The 24,034-nt window shown below is 46.1% G+C and overlaps 9 protein-coding genes across 9 annotated transcripts; 4 read left to right on the forward strand and 5 right to left on the reverse strand.

Annotated features, from left to right (window-relative positions):
• Positions 1-362: 362 nt before the first annotated feature.
• On the reverse strand, positions 363-1,821 carry VTP01DRAFT_10655 (uncharacterized protein; the record flags this gene model as incomplete). The annotated part of the gene is made up of 4 exons (XM_069379041.1): positions 363-611; positions 678-1,525; positions 1,585-1,665; positions 1,728-1,821. The coding sequence occupies 4 exons, from the start codon at positions 1,819-1,821 to the stop codon at positions 363-365; spliced, it is 1,272 nt and encodes a 423-aa protein (XP_069239055.1).
• A 362-nt stretch (positions 1,822-2,183) lies between these two features.
• VTP01DRAFT_10656 (uncharacterized protein) lies at positions 2,184-10,145 on the reverse strand (the record flags this gene model as incomplete). The annotated part of the gene is made up of 36 exons (XM_069379042.1): positions 2,184-2,283; positions 2,342-2,411; positions 2,469-2,600; positions 2,672-2,907; positions 2,977-3,096; positions 3,157-3,293; positions 3,351-3,417; positions 3,493-3,536; positions 3,607-3,867; positions 3,939-4,179; positions 4,236-4,333; positions 4,394-4,613; positions 4,677-4,860; positions 4,917-5,000; positions 5,066-5,129; positions 5,197-5,324; positions 5,377-5,626; positions 5,682-5,936; positions 6,007-6,064; positions 6,127-6,224; positions 6,285-6,318; positions 6,385-6,424; positions 6,483-6,497; positions 6,555-6,588; positions 6,656-7,192; positions 7,250-7,561; positions 7,616-7,975; positions 8,040-8,152; positions 8,221-8,940; positions 8,996-9,306; positions 9,363-9,448; positions 9,509-9,527; positions 9,592-9,614; positions 9,678-9,784; positions 9,845-10,045; positions 10,097-10,145. The coding sequence occupies 36 exons, from the start codon at positions 10,143-10,145 to the stop codon at positions 2,184-2,186; spliced, it is 5,808 nt and encodes a 1,935-aa protein (XP_069239056.1).
• A 916-nt stretch (positions 10,146-11,061) lies between these two features.
• Positions 11,062-12,090, reverse strand: VTP01DRAFT_10657 (uncharacterized protein; the record flags this gene model as incomplete). Its single annotated transcript, XM_069379043.1, has 1 exon — positions 11,062-12,090. One exon carries the CDS (start codon positions 12,088-12,090, stop codon positions 11,062-11,064), a length of 1,029 nt encoding a protein of 342 aa, XP_069239057.1.
• Positions 12,091-12,315: 225 nt separating this feature from the next.
• Positions 12,316-13,544, reverse strand: VTP01DRAFT_10658 (uncharacterized protein; the record flags this gene model as incomplete). Its single annotated transcript, XM_069379044.1, has 4 exons — positions 12,316-13,113; positions 13,181-13,218; positions 13,280-13,321; positions 13,379-13,544. 4 exons carry the CDS (start codon positions 13,542-13,544, stop codon positions 12,316-12,318), a joined length of 1,044 nt encoding a protein of 347 aa, XP_069239058.1.
• Positions 13,545-14,384: 840 nt separating this feature from the next.
• VTP01DRAFT_10659 (uncharacterized protein) lies at positions 14,385-15,363 on the forward strand (the record flags this gene model as incomplete). Its single annotated transcript, XM_069379045.1, has 5 exons — positions 14,385-14,608; positions 14,669-14,807; positions 14,873-14,959; positions 15,025-15,165; positions 15,226-15,363. The coding sequence occupies 5 exons, from the start codon at positions 14,385-14,387 to the stop codon at positions 15,361-15,363; spliced, it is 729 nt and encodes a 242-aa protein (XP_069239059.1).
• A 1,296-nt stretch (positions 15,364-16,659) lies between these two features.
• On the forward strand, positions 16,660-16,968 carry VTP01DRAFT_10660 (uncharacterized protein; the record flags this gene model as incomplete). The annotated part of the gene is made up of 1 exon (XM_069379047.1): positions 16,660-16,968. One exon carries the CDS (start codon positions 16,660-16,662, stop codon positions 16,966-16,968), a length of 309 nt encoding a protein of 102 aa, XP_069239060.1.
• Positions 16,969-17,092: 124 nt separating this feature from the next.
• Positions 17,093-20,364, reverse strand: VTP01DRAFT_10661 (uncharacterized protein; the record flags this gene model as incomplete). The annotated part of the gene is made up of 4 exons (XM_069379048.1): positions 17,093-19,767; positions 19,832-19,883; positions 19,954-20,112; positions 20,176-20,364. 4 exons carry the CDS (start codon positions 20,362-20,364, stop codon positions 17,093-17,095), a joined length of 3,075 nt encoding a protein of 1,024 aa, XP_069239061.1.
• Positions 20,365-20,577: 213 nt separating this feature from the next.
• VTP01DRAFT_10662 (uncharacterized protein) lies at positions 20,578-21,554 on the forward strand (the record flags this gene model as incomplete). The annotated part of the gene is made up of 5 exons (XM_069379049.1): positions 20,578-20,640; positions 21,021-21,046; positions 21,107-21,143; positions 21,203-21,364; positions 21,423-21,554. 5 exons carry the CDS (start codon positions 20,578-20,580, stop codon positions 21,552-21,554), a joined length of 420 nt encoding a protein of 139 aa, XP_069239062.1.
• A 1,209-nt stretch (positions 21,555-22,763) lies between these two features.
• On the forward strand, positions 22,764-23,329 carry VTP01DRAFT_10663 (uncharacterized protein; the record flags this gene model as incomplete). The annotated part of the gene is made up of 3 exons (XM_069379050.1): positions 22,764-22,967; positions 23,116-23,223; positions 23,282-23,329. The coding sequence occupies 3 exons, from the start codon at positions 22,764-22,766 to the stop codon at positions 23,327-23,329; spliced, it is 360 nt and encodes a 119-aa protein (XP_069239063.1).
• Between the last annotated feature and the right edge of the window lie 705 nt (positions 23,330-24,034).

Here is a 24,034-nt window from a genome sequence, read left to right on the forward strand (position 1 = left end):
TACTCGATTACGCGGCGTAGACCATAAACAGACATGTATGCGAAACGCAGGAGTCGTATGTGATTAGCCGATGATGATCATGCATGCTTATTTTGATCCTTTGCCGCGCGATTTTCCAAACGATGCGCGGGATTGATCAAACCGCGGAAAATAATTGCAACTACATTCTCATTATATTACATAGAATTAATTAATTTATCGCGTGATACCCTTTGCAACCAAGCAAGTATGCTTCCAGACTGCAGTCGATTATATTACAATCGGTGTATTGAGCAAATGATATATTGTACGCAAATCGAGAGAGGGAGACGGAGAAAGTAGTACTATGCAACAAATTACACATTTTTAGGGGGTTTAAGTTTTCACATCGTGCCAGCCAATGGATCGGGCAAATCCATGGAGCGGGTGTAGCTATCAAGGTCATCCAGTGCCTTTCTAAAGTCACGGTTTTTCAAGAGATTGTGTTGATGGCGCAGAGTTACGCACAGCGCATCGATAGTGACTTTGGTCAGGATGTCGACGGATTCTTGGTTGGCGTAAAAGTCGGCCCGGCCCACAAACGGATCCAGGATCCAGTGGCCCCAAATCTCGTGCAAGACAGAGTGATCCACCTATGATTTTGTAGTGCGGTTAGAATGTGAGGACGCCCAAATATATATTTAACGATGGGCTGTTACCTTTTCTGCCACTGCTTTGCGCAGTTGCTCAGTGTCAGGGTTTTCTACGACTTCCTTTGGGATCTTTAGCTGATCAGCTCGCTCCTTGAGATGCTTCCTCCATTTCGATCGAAAGTTAGCGACATTAGATTGCAGGGTTTGTACGAATCGGTGCTTGGAGTTGACAGGTTCGCTTTTATACACACTGTTTGCGATAACGGTTGCCTCGTCGTCTGTGATAAACCGGCTTCGAACAAACACGCGTCGCTGCCGCCGCCAGTACTCCTTTTCCTTTGCTTTGGAGTTCATGGCCGTATCGTCCAAGACAGGTGCATCTTGCTTTAGTGGCACGTTAAGTGACTCGCGAGGATATGCAAATTCTGGACCGCGGCGTGATCGCACAGTAGTATTTGTAGTAGGAGGAGCGGCAGTTTTGGCGTTTAGGGAAGGGCTGGATGCGCTTACATTGATGATAACCGGTGATGTAGGGGAGGGGATGGATGGTCTTTGCTGTTGTTGCTGCTGTGCTGGAGGGTGTTGCGGTGGTGATGTGGTGGTGGGTAATGTATCTGCTGCTACTTGCTGTCCTCGCTGCTGTCGCTTTTCATGCTTTTGTCGTGCATGGTGTATATGAGATCGAGGTTGCTGTTCTTGTTGCTGTTCGCGATATCTGTGACGTTTAGATGGGACAGGTGGGGTGATCTTGGCTTCGCTGAAAGATAAGATGGCTTCGTATGGGCGTTTCTTGGCTGGCATTTTGCTCATATCGACCATCGGGGCGGTTCGGATGTCAGATACTGGTAAGCCGTCTAATTCTTCCATCTGGATGTCCCGATTGTTGCGTGGTGAAAAGAACGGCTGAGGTTCGGCTAAAGCATGAAGAGAGGTAAGCAACAGGATGGACGGTTAAGCAATTAATCAAGTTTACCAGGAGCTGGAGGAGAAGATGATGATGCCACGAGAGCTGCTGTGGCTCGTTTGCGCGGGGGAAGATGTTTGGTAGGGACAGCTAATGATGGCTGTTCGATTAATCGCCAAGCGAGAAGTCAAATTCTCAAGGAAAGAACATACCTCTGCCTTTTCCTTTGTCTGATGGACTAGATGCAATGGAAGAGGCGCCAGATTTATCGTCTTTGCTGGAGATAGCAGCGGTTGTCTTCGCCATCGGGGTAAGTTAGAAGAGGTGGAAAAAGGCGTTGGCTCCAGCTCTGGATGGTCCGAGGCGCATTTAAATATCTTTTGCCAAAGTCCGACCACAAACTGCCACTTTGGGCAGCCTGGCCGCAGTCTTTCGTAAAACCTATATATCCTTTATCGTGCAAGAATATCACAATGAAACGGGTCCTCACATCATTCATTCAAAGCCGCGCTGCTCTAAACAATACTTTGGCATTTTATTGGAGACAAGTAACGGTCTTACGAAACGGGACTGTGGACAATGGAGGCTGTATTGATGACCCGCAAACTTTGTGTCACCAGGTCGTTCTCTATTGTCTCTAGAAGGTACAACAAAGATGTCAAGCTAGTCTATTTCACCATGGATGCTAAGAATAAAGCTTTCATAATCTTTGGAAGGTCCTTGTTTTCGGCACATATATGAGCCTGGCTACCCAATGCCTTTTTCAATCTATAAATGTTTTTGAGTTGCTGCCCCAAGCTATTGTTGACTAAGCACTTTTACTTACTGCTCTGCCTGATCTTGAAGTGATCCGATAAATATCATTTGTGCGGTAACTCTATCGTCAGATTTCAAGACTACAGCGAGTTGAATGAGATACATTGCAGTTATTTAATGTAAGCAACAAACTTTACCGCGAGCGATATCTGGAGGATGGATATTATACTGAGAGATGTTTGCATCTGACAGCACAACTACAAAATAATCGTCGGCTTCTTCTTTAACTATTTCCTTGACAGAGTGAGACGCAGCACCCAAAGTATTATCTATCATCACCCAGCAGTGAGCTCCAACCGGTCGCAGCGTGCAGCTTCTTCAAGAATCTTTATCTACTTGCCTCCGCTTAAACAATATTGAGAATGAGCGCGCATCTTGTTGATAATCTCAAATTCCTCCTTCTCGGTTTTGGGATAGTGACCAGGTGTGACAAACTCAATGTTGGCACCGTCGCCGCTGTGTCCAATGATTCGATAGGCGAACTTGTGCTCGAATCCTCTAAAGGACTCCATCAACATGAGAGCAACTTCGAGCGAGCGCTCAAGTCGTCGATCGTGGGTATTGAAGCGGAACATACTGTTGGAAGGAAGCGTTAACATCACATACAGCATTTGAGCCCAGGTTCTGTTATGCTTATATACTTGCCTAGCAGACAAGTCAAACACAAAGTTCATGCGTTTCGGCTTGTCCTGGAAGAGACCGACCTCTGGGTCATCGTCGCCGCGTTTGCGGTAAATAGAGCGTTCTCCTGTTAAGCCTTCGATGCTAACAAAGAGTTTAGAACTGGGTATATACAGTTTAGACTACATCTTTTTTTTTACGTACATCTTGGTATCATCCAAATCGCCTGAAGCTTGGTTCTTGAGCCAGACTCGTTCCTTGTTCTTTGCCTCGACACTCTCCAGAATAACTCGGAGCTCGCGGACTTCGCGTCGAATGTTTTCCATGTACTTTTGAAACACCTAAAAGCTGCAAGATTAGCCCATGTATCGCGAAACCGACCGCGGATGGGCACATGCCTTATAATCGCCTTGTGTCATATCTAATTTACTCAACATCTTCTCCATAGCTTGTGCGTGCATTTCCCTGTACGTAAACATCCCATCCTGTTAAAACTTTTCCTGACGCTCCCGTTCCAATCATGCCATGTTCTTATCTTACTTTTGGGCTTCAGTAACTTGCTCCGGTTGGTCGCTCGCGGTGCGCTGATAACGGACAATGAATTTGTAAGCCATTGTCAAGCTGCGTGCAACAACCATCCTAGCAGAAACTTACAAGTTTCAGGTTGTTGATATCCTCAAAAGTCGCTTCTTCGCGGCCTTCTTCGTTCATGTTCCCGCCTGAACCATTGAAGCCGCCGCCCTTGGCGCCTCCACCACCTTCACCTCCTTCGCCGTCGCCGGTACCTTGACGACCGCCCGATCCTTCGCCAGACCCCTCGCCGCTGCATTTGCCTTGTTGCTGTCGTTTCTGCCCAGTACCATTCTCTCCAGGGATACCCTCGGGCACACCTTCAACTGCATTGCCTTGTTCTTCCTAGAAAATTAATGAAATTGGAAAATTGTTACCAAACTATGGCGTTAGACAGCAGAGGTGATTATTGTTACCTTGTCTGTTTCATAGATAATGGAAAGCACTTTCTGGTCTACTCCCACCATCTGCTTCCATGTCTGTGCAGCTTTGTGCAACTCGGATGCCTGGACCTGCCACACGCGGACAACACCGCTGTTATCCATAGTAACGAGGTTACCATTAGGTAATTCACACAGGGATGCAGCGTGGCGTTCTACTTGGAAACGTGCAAATGTTGCGACAGGATATTCACTGTAGTTATCGAAAAGATTAGAGCTGCAAGTCTGGATGGTAAGAATACATATATATATATATATATATATATGGCTTACGATTCGGTGCTGCTCAAATCAGCAAGCGGCAGTTTGATCCTCCAGACTTGATGCCGGCCAGGGTTCAAAATATCGAGCCAAGTTTCAGGGCGACCATCCTGTGTGTGTGCTTGATCAGTATCACAAAATTCACAGCAAAGAATAATAATAAATTTTACCGTGGGTGGATGGACAACAGCAAGCTGCTGCGATCGAGTCAGGTAAAGTGCACTGCCCTTGATGCGAGCAGGTGCCTCGGTGCCCTCGGGGATGGATCGGTTGAGGTACGCAAAGAGGTCAACTTGGCCGTTTCCATTGATAAAGTTTTCAAAAGAGCATCCTTGCAAGACGCTTCCGAACTTGGTGGGCTTGGTGTTTTGAGCGAATTTGCAACCAGGTCTACAGATGACGAAAGTATGAGTATAAATGCTGCGTAATATCTGAAAGATCGGATATACTTGCGCAAATTCGTGGTAAAAGATAGTCGCTAATTCGCCTACAGGCTGACCGTTCTGGCCTAGCACTTGGACGGGTTCAAGGATTGACGGGATCAGCTCGCCTTGCTTAGGGTACACAGCATAGGTCATGGCGTCGCGACTGCCAGCTGCGAACCACAGACTGGGTTCAATGACAAACAGCTGCTTGACTGGAAAGAGTGTATTAGAATGGATATGAAGTATCTTAAATTAACCATTTACATACTGCGTGTCGGCAAAGTCATCGTAAATTGCTTAGAGGAATTGAAGTCAAGGACAGCAATGTTGCTTTGGTCTTCTTGATAAAATACTACATTGCAGAGCTTATGGTCAGTCACCTTGCAGCTAGTGAAAGGGTTTAAATATTTAGCTTACCAAGGATACCGATGGATGCAAGTTCACTGCACATGATGGATTTGACCGGCTCCATTCCTCGCAGCTTGTGCATGAACATGTAAGTCTCATGTGCAATAGAAAAACAACAATGAGCTCATGTTTTTACTTACGACGACAGACATGATCGTCTTTTTGTTAAAGTCGCAGCAAAGCAATTCATTGTTTGAAGGATTATGCAATGTGAGATATTTCACAAGTCCATCGACGCGAACCACAGAAATACGAAGACGAGGCGGTGCTGCAGATCCATGTTAGCGACTTAATAGAAGCAAATATCAGGATTGACTTGCCTCTTTGCAACGGGAAGTACTCGTACAGATCAATGCTATCGACGTTCTGGTGTCTTGGATCAATTCGATGCAAGGTGACTGGATTGGTAGTCACAACGAAAAGCGAACCATCGTCGAGAGCTGCAATGTCCAAAGCTTCGCCGCGAGTTGGGACTTCAAAGTTGTAAAGTAGCTCCGAGAACACGATGGATCGGCTTTCCTTGCGATCTAGTGCACGGATCTTTTTGCCGACTTCCAAATCCCATCCGCCCTGTAGTTTGTCGAGCGTAAGCAAATGTCACGTAATAAATAGGATGATAACTTACTCGAATGGCCATTTCAGAGGCCTCAATCGAAGCTTGCAAACGCTTGCTTTGCTGCACACGACTCCATCGTTCACTTAGGATCGGTTCTCCCAATTCAATGATATCACCTAGATTCATGCTGAAATCGGATTCGAGACCGATAGGGATACCATGCTTTTCAAAGATCTCGATAAGCAGCTCCTTGGATGCTTGGTCGTACTGATCGAAATCGAAAACATTTTGCATGATCTTGGAAATGCCTTCGCCTGGATAATTCTGGCAAATATACACAACATTTAGACACCAATCACCTAGTGCCAAAATTTCCTCATTGCCTCTTACTAACCTGCAAGTGGAGGACAATGTTGACAAGCTCACGCGTAGAGTATGGGTAGGAGATAAGGCTAAAACAAGCAGGTTACAACAAAGTCTAGTTTTCATCCCGGTGTTTGCAACGTGTGCTCACCCTTCATCCACGAGTTTTCGAAGATCCGTGAATGCACTCGATAACTTTTCAAGAAGATCTTCTGATACGCCGGGACCGTATTTACGCAAGAGGTAGAGCTAAAATCGCATAGCGTTAGATTCGACAATACTGTCAATCGAATGACAATAATCTGTTACCTCCGACTCCTTGTCAGGGTTATCGACTGCGTGGCTATATGAGAAGAAGAGAATCTACGTCAGTGGTATCAAAGTTACGGATGTAAAGATAGATATGTACCAGCTAAAAACATCACCAATTTCTCGGTAGAAATCATTTCCTGATTGAATAACATATTTAGTATACATCCTGCAAAATAGTTCCATGCGATTATGTACCGAGGAAAGGATAGCCTAAAATGATTACACGGTCAGTCGCTGTAAGATATCTTTGCAACAGCTTCGACTTACCAGGTCTGTTGGCAAGCACGATCATCCGGAAATTCTAAGAGAAAAAAAGAAACATGTGAGGCGTCTGTATGAGGTTAACATCTCCTAGAAGAATAGCTTACTGGATGGACAAGAATGTATCGATCGTTCTCTTGGACATCCGACTCTTTGGAAACGATGCGTCTTCCATCACCCAAAACCATCTGACCATCCTCGACCAAACTCTTGAGGACGGCGGTGACATAGGTCGGTGCCTTGTCGGCCTCGTCGACGACCAGAATGGTACCGTGCTGCACAGCTTTTACAAGAGGTGAATCTTCAAAGATAAGCACACCCTCGCGGATGGCCGGCGTTGTCGTCAAGCTCTGAACAGTGCTATCACGATGAAGCTGGATATATTCTCTGGGAAGTCGCAGAAGCTGCAAAAAGTAGTCTGCGAGCTTGTTCTTGCCTACACCTTGGTTACCAATCAGCAGCAAGTGGTCACCGAGCTGGAAATCCTTGAGCATTTCTCGCAGAATCTCAGTGTGTGCAGGGTTTTCATGGAACACAATGTTCGGAATCAGCATTGGATCGCCTCCTTGGAAGACAGGTTCGGTAACGTTTCCAATCTTGACTTGCTGAGGGTTTTCTTTCGAAGGCAAGACCTCAATCGTGAGCTAGATGATAGTGTAAGTCAATTCTTGTGTCTGTGTGAGAGATGGACTGTTTACTACCTCGTCAATGGGAGTATCTTTCTTTGGAGGATATATGCCGTTCGCAATCATCAACTCATGCAGTGCAGTCTTTGCAGCCACAGGCATGAATCGAGAAAGTGCGGCCTTGAGCACAGCGTTGTAAAGATTCTCGTCTGGGAAGTAAGCCAAGCGACGGCAGATACGGATCAGCTGGCGAGTGGAAAGAGCGCTGGACAGCATTCTGACGGTTTCGTCCGTGTCGCGACGCAGTCGTCTGGCAAACGTCAACAACTGTCCTAGCTTGTCTTCATTCACACCTGGTGACAGAGTCTCTAGTACCAACTGCTCTTCCTAAGACAACTTTAAGTAATGTGCCGCTAGAGATAACAATACGCTGGTGCTTACTTGAGAAGGCAAGCTGTCAACGACGATAAAGTGGAACATGGAGAGGACTTCAGCGGTGAGCCATGCACCAGCTTTAGCATCACTTTGTCCGCTAACACCTGCTCTGGCAAGTGCAATGATGCGGAAAGATGGGTGAATAGGGATCAGGCGTTTGGCATCTAAATCCTCTATGCTCATTTTGGACTTCTTCATGAGCTTCTCGTATCGATGTGCGTTTACCAAGCGTGTTCCGTCGGGAAGCTGCATCTCGCGTTCACTCACGAGGCGCTGAAGAGTATTGAGTGTTCCGTAAGAAAGCGCTTCGATGCCATCGAGTACAGCCAAGTGACCGTGGATAGCTGCTTCAACAAGCAAAGAGTTCTGACAAAGTGCAATGTTTTGTGAGGAAATAAACGCCAAGACATATAAACCAAGTAGACCATACCTCCCACACAGTGTCTCCTGAAGGTGTTGTGGAGCGTCTCTGCAACAGGTCTCTGGAAGACATATCTCTGTACAGTGGAATGTAGTCGATTGTGTAACCAAGGTTCCGTGCAACTGTCAAAGAAAAAGAAATGCGGGGTAAACTTTGATGTTCCGTGGGGATCTGTGGCACGATCACTTACAATGTCGGACAAGCGCCGATTTGCCTACGCCCTTGTGTGTACCAATCAAGCAAATGTCACGACCACCGGCGTGCACGAGCACCATCGAGGTGAATATCTCGCGGTGGTAAGGTGTCTCTACAAAGAATTCGGCCGGGCTGAACGGGCTGGGACCGCAGGCGATCGGAAGCCCGAGAGCAGCTTGCTGCTCCACATGCGAGAATGTAGCAATAGCGTGGCTGATCAAGTGGCTTTCGTCAACGGAAAGCTTCGGTTCGCGGGCCTGCAGGTTTTCCAGTTTATATCCAGAAAATGTCTGCTTCACTTCCTCGTGAGCTTCAATGACTCGACCTCGAATACCGAAACGTCTGTATGCGGATTCGATCACGCCTAGCTGTTCAAGGTCGCATGTAGGAAGCAGTGGATAGGGGTATAGCAAGTCTACTAGGAATCTAGGGTGTACGTGCGGCAAAGACGCCAAAAGTGTAGCCAGACTATCTACCGTCATTGGGAATTCCGGTACTTCAATTTCTCTAGTCGCGCTCTTATCGCGCTGGATACTCAAAACTTTGCTCACAGAGATGAGCTTTTCTAGTAGATCTCGCGGTGCCTTATTGTTGGTAAGTGATAAAAGTTGTTCTAGTTGAGTGCTGTAGCTTGGTGCTCTAATATCTCGACTCTGGAAGCGAGAGCGAAGTGGCGGATCTAAGGGATAACCAATGTATGGCGGTACGGGGAGACCTAATTTGAGCAGTGATAAGTATATATCTCCTTACTATCGAAGATCATGCTTTACCGAGAGCAAACACAAGGAATCGTTCATTCACTTTTTCAAACTTTGAATAGCCCAAGGAAGAGCCTGTCACTTCCTTGGTGGTCAAAAATCGTCCATCTTCGAGTGTCATTTCACGATTCTCCAAGAGATTGTTCAAAATTGGAAGCACGTTGCGCTCTGCCTTTTCGATACCGTCCAGAACCAAGATACGGCCATGGATGGCAGCACGGACAGCTGCCTGATCCACGTAGAACGATGTTCCATTGCTCAATTCACGACGCTGCTTGAGATCAGCGTCAGTAACGTCCTTTGATAATGCAACGTATTCAATTCTGCAACCGGTTTCCGTTAGTATCCGCAAAATAATCAGTTTGTAAACATTACATACTCGCGCTGGGTCATTTCTGCATATTTCATGACCAAAGATCTTCGCAAAGGACCTGGAGGACCAATGAGGAAAATATCTTGACCGAGCTATACATATTCTATTAGGATTTGGAACAATCCATTATAACAATTATCGCGTATGTGTACCTTATCTTTCTGCATAATCCTGTAGCAACATGAATGGTGATTAGTTGCATAGTACAATATCCACAAGACAGGGAGGGACTTACCATCGAAGATGCCGCAATATTTCCTGTGGCAAAATCCAAGTAAGCGGATCGTTTTAAAACCGTCCCTCATTTTTTTTTCTTTTTACCTGAGAGCCTTCGTAGAAAGGACCTTTTACCTCGGGTACGAGTTCAGGGTTCTCTGCTGGAACAACTGGCATAACGACATCGCCGATGCGCACCGACTTGACATTAACTACAGTGTAGTGTGAGAGGCAAGGGAATAAGTAAGGTTATGCAGCAGGGATAGCAGCACCTTCGTGAATAAGATCGTCTTCTTCAGAGTCGGACCAGCCGCCTTGAGTTTCTGACAGGGCTCTGCCCAGTTGCCTCAGCCGCCGTCTAGCCTGTTTCTGCTGCTGATTAGCCGACATGTCGATCGTGGCCAGAAGGGTATATAAAGCGTGAGGCGCTCGCTGACAAAGTGTATAAGTAGCCCGCGCCCAATATGGTAAAACTGATCAGTCAGCCGTCGGGAATTCTGCGATTTCATGTGAGTTTCGAATACCTGGACTGTGTCCGCAGGTTAACATATCAATCGTCGATACTGCTGCCATGCTAACAATGTGCTGTGTCCCTGAGATACTTGAGCTCCCATCTTTGGAGGGTCGAATCTATAGTAATATAGCAAGCTGTTATCTTTTTATGAATATATATACATCTGCAACAGTATTGTATGGAGAGTTTGCAGACGTTCGTATACATACAAAGCTTACGTGATAAGCAAGCTCGATGATGGACAATTTTTACCACTCCAGACAAGTTATTGATGGTGTCCAGTTTTGGATATGATGTTTTCATATATTATCAGAATCGTTTAAAATTTAAGAATTTCGTATGGACTGGCTTTCCCGTTCATCATCGCTGCTATCCTTGTTGTCCCGTGTCTCTTTTTGTGATAGCTGATAACTTTGCGTTATTTCAGTTGCTAGGCCAGAGAGTAATATATCTCTACAGCGGATATGTATTATTACTCTTGCTCTATGTGAACCACTCTGCAGCCACAGAGAAAAATGTCTGGCTGCTTCCGTAGAACTTGAAAATACATGTAAAGTCACCTGTCTCTAAAGTGTAGTTAGTGTACTATATCATATCAAGGGTATTTGCTATGATAGTTCAAGACTCTTCCTATACGATCTTCGAAAGCATATAAATGGAGGATGTATTACTTGCATAGTTTGTGAAAACTCAATTCTGTCCATGTGCTGATCAAATTATAGCAACTCACCCCACGCGGTTGAAAAAGAGCTGATGTTTAGAGAAGAAGGCTTTGAATGGTGTCAATGTGTAGCATCTGACCATGATGTAAAATAATGTTGGGGAAATGATGCAACCCTGTAATAACAGTAGGTCGCTTTTTTCTTTGCAGATCTTTAATGTCTTTTTTTGGGTGGGTTGGGGAGTTCATTCCAGATGATTTCATGCGACAACGGCACAGGGCTATGTACATGGCACAACAGTAGCACGCAATGATTATCGGTCTTTTGACCGAGTAAGGGAGAACCACCGCCGCGCACGCGCAGCCAAGGTTGTCTTCTTTTCCTTTTCGGGAGGTGTGGTGCTACTACTCTTAGCGGTGGATTGTCGCTGAGGCGAGGATGGTGGTAGTTGTGTCGATGGCAACGATACTGATCTTGCTACCTTCGGCGTTGTTCGTGGTGGTGGAGGTAGTACTCGTTGTTGTTGTTGCTTTAGGGGCATCGGTTTTCTATCTGGTTGCTGCCACTGCGGAGGCGGTGGTTGCTGAGGTTGTCGCTGCTGATGTTGCCTACTGTGATGACCCCTGGTATTCGGCGGCGGTACTCCTTTGGTCGTCGTCGCTGTTGTGCTATTTGTAGCCGCGCTGCTAACGCTCGTGCTGCTGCTTTGCCTGTGATTATTATCGCCTGATCTCGCTGGGCGACGATGATGCGGAGGCGGCGGACTTTTGAGCCTACTGGCATTGCTACTAGTTAGTGCTGATAGTGGCAAGTCGTCATCGTGGATCCTGGTTCGAGGCGGTGATGGGCGGCGCATGGCATAATCCGGACGCGGAGATACTGGCTTCACTGCGGCGACGCCCGGAACCATCATCATCATCATTGGTGGTGGAGGAGGAGGAGGACTTGTACAGCCTCCGTGCGGAGGTCGGGGCGGAGGATAGTAACAGTAAAGCGGGTACATTACAGGTGTTGTTGATCCGCCGGCAGCGGCGGTAGATACTGGCGGTGGAGATGAAATGTTGTAAAGCGGGACTGGAGATGATGGTGACAACAGCGGCGGCAGTGGACCGGGAGGATAACATCGCTGTTTGGGCGACGCTGGCCTGCTGCTACGTGATCTGTCTGGAGGCGGTGAAGGTGCTCGATGATGGCGGGCTTGATGCATATCATGCCTTGGACCTGATGCAAGCGAGGATAATGTTGTTGGTGCTGTTGTTGTGGAAGAAGGCGGTGATGGCGGTATGGACCGTTGCCACGGCGAAGACGGGACACCACCGTTAGCGTGGTCAATCTGAAGCATCCTCAACAGGAAGAATACAGGTGTGTGAGAGTGAAATAATAAAGGAAAGAAGAAGAGAAATAGAGTTGCTGCCTTTTTGGACTTGCAAACTGTACTTGGCATGCGGCATTTATTTGTATGCAGCGAGAGCTAACTCGGGATAACGCATTGCATAAAAGAGTAAACAATTAGGCGGGAAGCAAATGGGAAAAAAGGACTAAGAACGGGATGATTACAAAATGCTGGTCACCGTTCTAGACTTGTTTCCATTTTACGTATTACTTCCGCAAGCTCCTTCTCTTCAAAGACTGGCCCGTCATAAGAGCACTTTGCTTTCCTCTTGAGTTCCTCACACAACTGATCTAGGTCGAATTTATCAAAATTCGGGTGCTCCGATAGCCGTTCCCACACCTTTGGACATGGTACAAGCTGTGTTTCTCGTTGTTCGCTGTCTAAGACGGAGTAATCTGTTAACGGTGAACTCATGGCAACATCTTGCGACGGGATAGATGACAATATTTTACTCTCTGGCAGACTTCCAGTAACGATAGGGACCGGATGTTCAGTGACAGCCGCGTTGAGGAATCCGTTCTCGTCAAACAGAGGTTCCGATAAAAGTTGCACGTACGCTGACGAGCATACCTCGTCTTTGAGCCGTTCGCAGAACGATACACCGTCCTTGTCGCGGATGCAAGCAACTGCAGACGAAGGTACACGCATCATACGTTTAGATGCTCTCTCGCTTACTCCGGGTACACTGATCTCCGGCACGTCGACACCGCTCTCCCGCAGCTTCCTCAGCGCTGTATTTACAGACTCTGCAGCATCTTTGAATGATGATAGCTCGGCTTGCGTCTTTTTAAGTGCCTCTCTCAGTTCCTCGTTCTCACGCTGGACCATTTGTAGACTCGTCGTATGCGCATCCTCCAGAAACTTGATTTTCGCTTCTAGCTCTTTCACGTATCGTTCTTTTCGTTCGCGGAATGCTCGCTGTGCCGCTCGATTCTGCTCTTTGCGTCGCTGCTTTTGCTCATTTGTCAGGTTCTATCGATGTCTCTTTTTTTAGCGCCACTGTCCGTATATAGGACGACGTGGTAGAAAATAACGTTACCTGATTGGGAGAACCTTCCTTGCTGAACGCATTGTTCGCTAAAAAGCAATTAGCTTTTACATACGGCTATCTTTAAATGATACAAGGGCCCATCCTTACCTATAGGACTAATACTCAGGCTAGCAAAGAGGTCACTTCCATCTATAACCAACAGTTGGTACGAACATATTGACAAAGCTGGCTTGACATGGGACTTACTGGTCAAACTCGAGAAAGCTGCATCGTCTACATCCTGCCATTTGCGTTTCTCTTGCTCAATATTTGGCTTAAGGGATGGGAAAGATTGCTGGGGTGCAATGGACGGTGCAATTGGCCGAAAACCAGTAACATGTGCTGGCGATTTATTGGGGCTGGACTTTGCCATGTCGAAGGATCCAAAAAGAAAGAGTCAAAACGGTTCTCCCGACTTCTGAACAGCGACAGGCAATATATCCCTGCTGCTTCAACAACATGGAAATTTGACACGTCTGTTTTATCTTTCAAAAGTACACTAGGAAGTATATCGCACACATTGCTTCGTTTGCATGCGAGTGCTATGGATAGCACTAGTTTTGAAAACGATCAAGCGTCTTTGGACAGCACTTTCCTTTCTGTAACTATTTCAAAGGTAATTAGCGTTGCCTGAGGACCGAATATCCCCCCTGTTTCATCCTCATTACAATTATCTAAGGTCTAGACTACATCTAATACTCAAAACTGTTTGTAAGCTCGCTACTCACTTGATAACATTGTTCTGGAATCTTTCTGTTCAGACCGCTAATCAGCGGGTTACTGAGTTATCTCGATCAAGGCCTGGAGCTTTCCTACCCAACCCACCCCGAAACTCCTTACACAAGGTGTTCCAGATCAGACCATTATCCAGTAACGGCTCAATGCAGCTAAATACATCGATTATCATGCCAACATTAATGTTGCATTGACAAAGGGTTACAGTCACACGTTTCGGATGGCACGGTGGGATCCATGATGTATGTATCTGCTTTACGTGATCCGATCTAGATTAACTGTAACAGCTATTTGAAAGAGAAAGTTCTCGAAGTGAGCATTCATCATCAAACTTTGCGAGCGATCGTTGCCAGGCAACCGAGATGACCCATGCGTCGATCGGCCCAGCCAGGTCCGTCGTTTGTGTCACATTGGAGCGGCCAGCAGTGCAATTGTTCTCCTCTTTAGCCCCTACTACCCGCCTGTCTTTTGATTCGTAATGTCGGTAACTTCATCAATATATAATCAGCAACACGTGGGAGCTGGCCCCACGTTGCAGCAACCGTCTATTCACGAGTACCTGAACGAACTTGTGTCAAAACGCGTAGCAACGCTGAAATATTTGCGGAAAGCCCATGAGGGCAACACGCACTGGTTCAACACTATCTTGCTGAGCAAGAATGATCTGGCGAATCTATACCCGAATTCACGAATGCAGCGAAGGCAAGATCACAGAATAGAACAAACAAAACAGGGCCGCCGTATACTTATACACCGTTGCAGGACCTGCAACTTCTACACTCTTGGTATATCGCTGGGAGCACTCTTAGATATCACCAATGCACCCGATTATGTAAAGGCATTGACTCAGTTGTTGAGTGAATTCGAGTATTACACAAATGACAGCTCAAGGCAGAAAATGGTTTGTTGCCTTGTTCTTTGTTGATGCAACCAATTAAATGAAATATTATTAACATGGATACCTAGAAAAATATATTCCGAAAAGCTCGAGGGAAGGATGAGTCGAACGGGGCAGATGCAGGAGATTACACTCATTTGATTGTACCTCACATTGTAAGCTGTTGGATAAAGACATCGATGATAACGATGCTGATCCAAAGTTTGTTTCTGATCTGCAGCCATTTGAGTTGGACTATGTGGAAACGTTCTTCACGTTAGCGGATGTGATGGTGGAAGTATACCAGAAGCTGCTCGTCGCACCTGAAGCTTGCAGCACTTCGTACTTTGAGCTGGTTCTCAAGTGCGATGGAAAACTCAAGGTAGTTACGCCCACAGATTGTGGAACGATGTTTGCTAAGCAAGGCAATTCACTTTTATAGAAAATCTTTTCAAGCATCACCAAAGAACTGGACGGTCTTGCCAGGAACGCCATCAAAGAGGAACTAAAGTTAATCGACCCATTATCAAACTCCAACCGCATCCCACCTATTGATTTCGAAGGAGCCGACGCCAATTAGGCTTCTGACATAATGCATTTTCTGTTCTATTCTGCTTTGTTCTATCCACTATTTCTATTGCTTAAAACAAGGAAGCATGCTTTTCAATTCACGTTTCATCATCGTAAACTGTGCTACAAATACTTTTGATTTTCTGAAAATACGTTGTTATACGTTGCAGATTATCCATACCATCCATGTATCAGATTGAAACAGTATACACTTGAGATCCTCGCCCATATTTCCTTACTTCCTGTTATCTTCATCAACAAAGTTATCGATCCAAGCAGAATTGATCATAAGCATCCGCTTTTGACGAGATGATGGGCACCATACGCATGCTGCACGCTGTGTACCTGATAAGCAGTTTGCCGGGACTTTGCTGCGAAAAGACCAAGTTACTGCGTTTGACACATGTACAACGATACAGCATCTTCAGAAAGTTTATCTAGCAAAAAGTCTGCGTTCCAGGTGGATGTTGTCAATTGTGCGTGGGAAAGCTTACCTACATACAAAAAATGTAGGTATGCATGGTCTTGGCTTACACACGCACACTGCACGTATCAAGTGTATGTAAAATATACAGGCTGCAGGGCACATATGAGTAAGTGCAAAAGATCAGCCAAAGTTAATTGATCACAAGGAAACAGGCGTCAATCTCTAAATGCAACAGCTCCTCTTTACATTCAGCAAGACGACATCGATATCCTCGTTTTCCACGAACACAATGGACAATGAAGCGCACCGCCATCTCCTTTGATCGACCGTCTGTTGTTTCGCTGGCGTTATCTCTTTGTGGTCAGATAACAGGGCAGAATCAATTACTTGTGTCACTAAAACAATGCCATCAATAGTGAATGAGTAAATGTACATAGTTTGTGTAAAGAAAAAGCGTTTCAGCCCTCTTTTAGAGCTTACTTTGCACGTAGGCGTTCCTTGACTCTTAACATGTAGAAAAAGCAGCGCGTGATTTTTCCATTGAGCCACTCATTCTTTCTTTGCTGCTGCTGATAAGTAAAATAGAAAGAGAAAAGAGCGTCGTCGCAAGGGGTTTAAGGTTCTATTTGACAAAGCGCAAGAAAATTCCAAGAAAGCCAAAATAACAAGCAACCCCCTTACAACAGAAATTTCCTGAACGAAACGCCCAGCAGCCGCAACAAATACAAAAGTGATTACTCGTCGGCCTGGAACAACGTGGTCATGTGGGTCCCCCGCTTCTTCTCCCTCGGCCGGTCGCGTATTTAATGGGAAGCTAAATTGACACTACCATCTTGTAATTATCTTTTTTTTTCTTTTTCTCTTTCTACCTCTCTGCCAATGCTTCGATCCATGATCATTGCCCGCCGCGCACCCGCTCAGCTTGCCGCTGTACGGTCCTACACTGTCATTCCATCAATTCCACAGGCTTATCAAGCCCACCAGCAGCAGCCCGTAAGAAGTGAAGAAGAGCATCCCAACCCGATCCATGCATTGTACAACACCGAGAATCAATCCATGCTTGACCAACATCATTATCACACACAAACTGCGGTCCATTCGGCAGAGCAAACCCACCTGGAGCTTGGCGATGCCTTGCATTCTGCAGACAATTTCAGCCCTACTTTTAACACCGTCTTTGACGAGTAATCTACTGTATATATTTCGAGGATATCTCTTTTTTAAAGTAGTAGTAGTAGTGGTAGTAGTAGTATCGTACATGGAAATTTTTGCGTGGGGTTTTCTCTATACTCTTCTCTTTTGTACAAGAATTTTAAATAAACGGGATGTTATCCATATCAATCTCATCTGCAATGGAATCTAGAGTGGCATCGAATGTCTCATCGTCCGCTTCTTCGTAGACACCATCGTCGTCGTTATCGTTGCCGTGATCACTATCCAATGCTAGCTTATCACCACCCGAAGGCAGACTAGCAGGTGCAGACGAGATCGGAGGAGGAGAAGCCGCTCTCGCAAATGTGCGAGAAAATACGCCGCCAAGAACCTTGTTGACGATGCTGGAGGATGAACTGTCCACAGGAGGAGGGGTAGTGGGAGAAAGTTGGTCATCAGACGATGCGCCGCTGTCTAGCAGCGATGTATCCGTTCCACCAGCAGCAGGTTTCCGATCACTTTCTTCCGATGAATTCCTTGCTTTAGTGGTAGATGATACAAGCGACGGTGTGCTGCTGGACGCTGCGACGCGAAGGGTGGAGGCGGCTGCGGGTGCAGAGCTTCGTGATGTGAAGCTTCTCAAAATGCCGCGCTGCCGGCGCTCTGGCGGTGAGGCCGCTGCGACGACGGAGGAAGGAGGTAAAGTGGTGGTCGGATCGGGGACAATTGGTTTCGGTTTCGGTGAGGTGGGAGTTGGTTCTGCAGGTAGGTCGGGTAACTCAATCTCGGGTAACGGAGCTTTCCAAAAGTTATAGTCACTAAATTCTTCTGATACACTCTTATTGATGGGTGGGAAAATTTGATCGACGAGGTCGTTGAGGTGTATGTACGATGATTTGAACCCAGTCAGCAATTCTAACTTGACGTCGCCGCTAGGATTAATTGTAAAGATGCGAGACGCTGGGACGTTCACGCTGCTATACGATATCGCATCCGTTATTCGGTTGCCAAATCCAGCGTAAAACGGATTTCGCCCGCCAAAAAGTCGCAGAACATCGCGCAAACATGCCATTTTGAACACTTCTGGTTTGCGCATGATTACTTCACGGTGAAGCGAAGTAAATAAGCGGTCGGGCGACATAATCACAGGACCATCAGGAAGCTGGTATTTGTCTTGTTCGATTCGTTTGAGATAATCCCGTGTATAATCGGCCTGACCAATAGCACGGCTGGTGAGGTATAACAAGTGGTAACCGTTCTTTTGAATATCCGTGTACAATTTGGCCACGCCACTGTGCGTCCAGTCTTTGCCAATCATGGTATACAGATGACCGAGTGTATCAGACTTTGTAATCGTACCATCAATGTCGGATATCACAACGTTCACATCGTAATCCCAGAAGAAGATCTTGGCAGCGCAGGTGGCAGTGCCTTGAATAGCCGATGTGACCGAGAAACTCACTGTATTGACACCTTTCTTCAGACTGAGTGACTTTAGCTGCTCTGATGTGAGTCGCAGGGTCTTTGCATAGTTTTTGCGAGGAAATGCTTCGGCCTCGTCCGAATGCGAATAATCAGGCGCCCAACCAACCGATGTAGTCTTGGTCGTCGTCGTGAAGGTCGTTTTTTCGTTAGTGGGCTGTTGCTGTTGTTGCTGGCGCTGCTGGTCATCAGTAGTTTCTGCTTTGCTGCCATTCTGCGCTGTTACACTCTCTGCAGCAACAGAAGATCGACTCAGCCATTGCCGCCATCCACGCCCAAACGTATATGAATCTCTGCTGTCAGACATTGTTCGTCCATCTGCTTCTTCGTGTTCGTTATCGAAATGGTCTTGCAACGGACCCCGAAAAACAAGTAGCGACGTGAACAGATATCCCCGATGGCCAGTTGCATAATAGCGACCTTTGTGTCGAAAGACTAGCCGGCGATCATTGAGTACATTTGGATTGTGAACAAAATTATCGTATGTGATTTGATGCTCATTAAATACAGTTTCATTCTGTACTGCATCTGATCCAAGCGCTTTTAAGCCGCACAAACTCATTTCGATCCGGTACGTCTCTCCTGGCTTTAGTTGAATGTGTCCTTCCAAATGCTGCTGAATGTCTGCTTTCTGGGATGCTGCTTTTCCGTTGTCGCCAATATTGTCATTTGTGTTTTCTTCTTTGGTCACATTGTTCTGCGCGCTTTCAGACTTTTCTTCCTTATTCTGCTCTTGACTGTCCACTGTCTCTTCTCTGCTATCCATAGATGATGTTTCCGCCTTTTGCAATGGAGTCTCAAGGTTACCATCGGGAGCTATTTCCTCGGGAGTTTTTTGATCTTCTTCTGTCTTGTAGCCAGCAATATCCAGTACAATTGACTCGTTTTCATGGTCGCGTCTATGATGCGGCGGCGGTGGTGTTTTGCCTTCTTGGTCATTGTCATCTCTAATGCGCACGGACGTATGTGTTACATCCATCCACGTGCTGAAAATGTCACCATTGGCTGGGCGGACCACAAATGTCTCTTTAGCAATGGTTGTGCTGGAAATTGCCTCGGGAATGCACCGTTCCAAGAGCGTCCCACCGTCATCCATTTGATAAACATCGTTCTTTGGCATAGGTTCCAGGCTCTGCTCCAAGATATCTAACGCCCCCGTAGATTTTGCGAGAGCATCATCGACTTTTGTATCTTGGGAAGATGAATAGGAATCGATCTTGGTTACGACTTTATCGACCTGCTCCTCAATGATCATTTTCGGTGACTGGAGCTCTGCAGGCAGATGTAGTTTGTCCTTTCTTTCCCAGTCATCGAATCCGTCGTATTTGCTAGCCGAGCTTTCACTTTTTTCTCCTTTTTCCAATATATTAATTCCCGGTCCGGATATTAAACAGATACTTTCCATCCGCTGGAATACCTTGTTTGTTGTTCTCAGTCTTAGATTCTCCAATATCCAGGTAAGGTGGTTCCTAATGCGACGTAATCTGTCAGAGCCGCATGACCCACTGTCTCCCCACAGTGCCGCGTTCGAGTGCGTACCTCGTTGGCTTTGCTCTCTTCCTGAGTAGCGCTCATTATAGGTGATGTTTGAAACTCTTCTGGGACATCGTGTTCGGTTTCAAACACAAAGAACGCCTCGCCTGCCTCGCCGACCTTCATCAAGTACGGTATAGGATCGCCATTTACTTTAATCTCAACCTAGACGATCAACCTGTCAGCGGCATCGTATTAACAGCAAGGGCAGTTGTCAAAAGCTCACACCTTTTTCTCTTGCGGCATGAGCAAAGAGAGTTTGCCGAAGCGCACGTGAAATGGGGAGCAAGCAAGTTCACCATCAGGTTGCTCGACGACAACAATGTCGATAGCGCCGGACAGGGTTGCCGGGTTGATTTCGTTGTAAAAGTTGTGTACAGAGGTGAAGAGGTTGCTCAGCTTGCCGACATATTCCATTGCAACCGGGACAAGGACGAAGCTGAGTGTTAGGGCAGCGAGAGTTCATTTTGCTTGAATTTTGGTGGTTTGAATTCAACAGCAGCAGGTGCCAAAGTTTGGGATGCTGGGGCGACTGACGGACGACGGAAAATTCAGGCACCATAGTCTCTATTAAAAGAGCTTCCATTCCCATTCCCCAGACATCAATTTCCTGTCAGAGTGTCTTTCGCTATGACCATCAACAAAAGTCAAGGTCAAACACTTGATAGAGTCACCATTTATTTGCCTACACAGGTATTTTCACACGGACAGCTATACGTAGCGCTTTCTAGAGCGACTACATCTGTGTAAAAAGCAGAGAGAGATCTTTCCATTATGCTTAACTCACCGGATGGAACGCTCGCCTACACGACCAACAACAACAACATCACGCCATACGGTCTTATCTGTAGCGCACAATGTGCCCGAATCCTCACACAGGAAACAATAGAAAAAAATGACGGCGCCAGCACGATGCAGCACGGACAGGTTCAATCTCGCGAGCCGTTTTGCTTTTCATAGTACTAGAACTTGCTCTTGTGGACTGCTCAAAGCGAGTGACAACAAGTTGCATCATCTGTCTCAAAGAGCTCTAATAAAAACCCATCGCTTTTGAACAGCTGTTTTTTCTTCAGCTTCTGTTCATTCAAGACTTCGTGCCGTACGTAACCTGACATGGCTTAAGAGATTGATCGTTGAACTGATCTATGCATATTTGTAGGCAATTCCATCGTCCGATGATCACATTCACTCGGCGCGTAAGCATGAACCAAAAGGGATTATGATTATTGCGAGATCTGATTCATTATCTTTTTAGTCTGCTTGCCCGCACGTATCCCCCGCTTCCCCAGCTTTTGCTGTTATCCAATTGCACGGCTACCGATTCAGTAATTGGTTTTTGCTCGGATACCTTGAGGCGCACACTAATCTTCCTCTAGGCAGGTTAGCCGGTGCGTCCATCCAGACGAATGGGGTAAATGTAAGTTTCATTCGTTTTCCTCTTCTTGGGAATTGACCCCAGATATATTATCCTATAGTCCTTAGATTTCTTTATGTGGTTGAAAGCCTGTCAAAAAGCAAGGTTGATCAGTAACACCTATTCTCCCAGCAGTGAGGGCTTTTTAACACGTTGTGGGTCAGCCGACGGAGGCCAGCTAGTGCGACAATAAAGAAATATAGTACGCTTCATGTATCTTTCTGTTGCTGAATCGCATGACAAGCACTATGTTTTTTTCTTTTACTGCAGGGCACGGAGGACACGTAGCGTCACTGGCTCTCCAGTCATACCAAGCGTTGGTAACTACTCAGCTGTGTATGGGTTGCGTGGCGTGGACGATTCAGGAATGGCCCTGAATGTAGCTTGGCTTCATCTGGCGTCCACATAGCGCTTGCTCATAGCACTCTCTGCTCTCACATGGATTCGAATCCTTGAGCAACATCGATCTCCGTGAGCACTACACTGACGTGCCTTATAGGCCTCATCCCGTAACGATATGCTCTTTCACCGCGCTTATATATTCATGCTGCATCTTACTGATATACCGTTGAGAAACAGTAACACAAGCGTCTCATGGAACTATCCTCTTCATTCTATCCAATATTGCACACACATGATTTGTATATGTCATATAAAATGACATTGAGACAAAGAAGATGACAATGGGGTATCATGGGTCTAAGAATCCAGCTTTCGTTTCTTGTTGACCCGCTTGTTGGAGATTGTGATTTGAGTGACGTACGATTTGGGTTTTCTGAGCTATGATTTTATTGTATTATACGTTAAAATGAAAAAAGGGATTATGAGCGAAGTAGGGTTACGCTTACTTCTTTGAGGGCAAACTACGTGTTGAAACTGAAAGTTTGGAAAAGAGAAAAAAAAAGAAAGGATGAGTGACACGAGACTTATAAACTAGGGTTGCTAAGAGTGAGGAAATTTGATAGTCCTTCAAAGTGCTCAAAAGCACGTTACTCTTCGATTGTCAATCTATATCAGTTGGAGTGAAACAAGGCGGAAGGTGTTGTTTCTTTTTGGTGGTGCAGGAGAGGACCGGAGTGTTGCGGCTTCTATTGACAATTGTTTTTGATCTGCACCATAGTTCCTTTGCATACCACACGGTGTGTAAAATTGGGAAGAATCAGCGACAAAGGTATCAGGGCACAAAGGGAACTGAAGCCAGTCTGGCAGCTTGCTCAAACGGCAGGCTTACCCTTCCGGGCAGTAGTACCTAGCATCTAAATGTCATTAAACTTGCATAACCCTTTCTTTGTTGCTTACTTGCTGTAACAAAGCCGTTGCTTTTCAACTTGAGCAAAGCACTCGGCGCGTGCCGCTCCATTTCAAAAATATGTCCTTTGAAGTTTTTGGGCACTTCATACCGATGTCCAGAAGGGTCTTGTGCTGGTCTTGTCACTCTGGACCGGCTTCGAGGGCTCCCAGCTCGAAACACTCCGTCAAGAATAGAAGATCAACCCTGGTTCCGACTTTTCTTTCGTGCCACCCTGTCAACGGCGCCAAGAGACCGATCCTTGGTGATGTTGTCGCTACTAGCCTTGCTAACTTTTTCACCACTTTGCAATTATGGGTACACCGACTCTTTAACCTGTATAATATATTCGGCTGACTTCTTCACGAGTCTGCCACCTTGCCACATTTGCATGAGATTTCTTTGTAATTTTTGTACTGCCATCGCGGTAGCTCTTCAAGATCAAATCCTTGTTCTGGAGATATAGCTGATCGTATGTCGATACACCCGTGATCGTTTAGATACGATGAGTCCCGAATTGCTCCTATTGGGAGCCATCCGGCTATCTCGAAACCTGTTTCAGCCTGCGTGCAGTGTAGGATCATCGTAGCACGGACAACCGCAGCCGTTACAGACCACATTGTCGTATGTAGGGTATCACGAATCTTTTGAAGATCATGATCCGAAAGATCATGACGTAATGGATGCAGTTGATATATCGACTGTTCGGAAACTTTCAACGTCGCGTTCATCCTCGATGCTTTCTTGATGACGTATTTCCTCGTCTTTATATATTATTCGTGTTTTCTCGCCGATTTCGTCGAAATGATCATCTCACAAACTCTTGCAGGATCAACCGAGGTTCTGCAGTCTTTGCTATGATTGGGTCTGGTCGTTCCATATTCGACGTTAACCCGCCTGTCCATCATTTCCCAGATACCGGGAGGAAGTCGACCTTTTTTTAAGTTCTGCTTTAATTCAGCGACTTTTTGCTGAACTCTCTTTTCCAGTTCTTCTGGTTTGCAGGCTCTGGTCTCGTCTTCTCTGTTTTGATTTTTCGTATTTATCACGAGATTATAACCTCCAAAGCGTTCTTGAGGTGTTCTTCCATTCTTGCATAAGACAGACCAGATCTATCCCTGGCAGCTATCGATTGTTTCCCTCCAGCTCCTCTAAATTTCACCTCCACTGTCTTGAAATCTTTCTGTTCTGTGCGATGGCGGGACCTCAGCTGCCGCAAAATAGTTAGGTATCCATGTCCGTACAGCTCAAAGATGGGCCAAACAGTATGAGGTGAATCCGGATAGCATATTCGCGAAGCGTAAGAAGAATGGTCGTCCGCGTATCCTTGGTGAAGAGCATAAGAAGGTCATTCTAGAGTACGTCGATGAGAACCCTTCGGTTGT

Source organism: Rhizomucor pusillus (assembly GCF_041956525.1).
Source record: "Rhizomucor pusillus strain CBS 183.67 unplaced genomic scaffold VTP01scaffold_9, whole genome shotgun sequence".
Taxonomy (NCBI): Eukaryota; Fungi; Mucoromycota; class Mucoromycetes; order Mucorales; family Lichtheimiaceae; genus Rhizomucor; species Rhizomucor pusillus.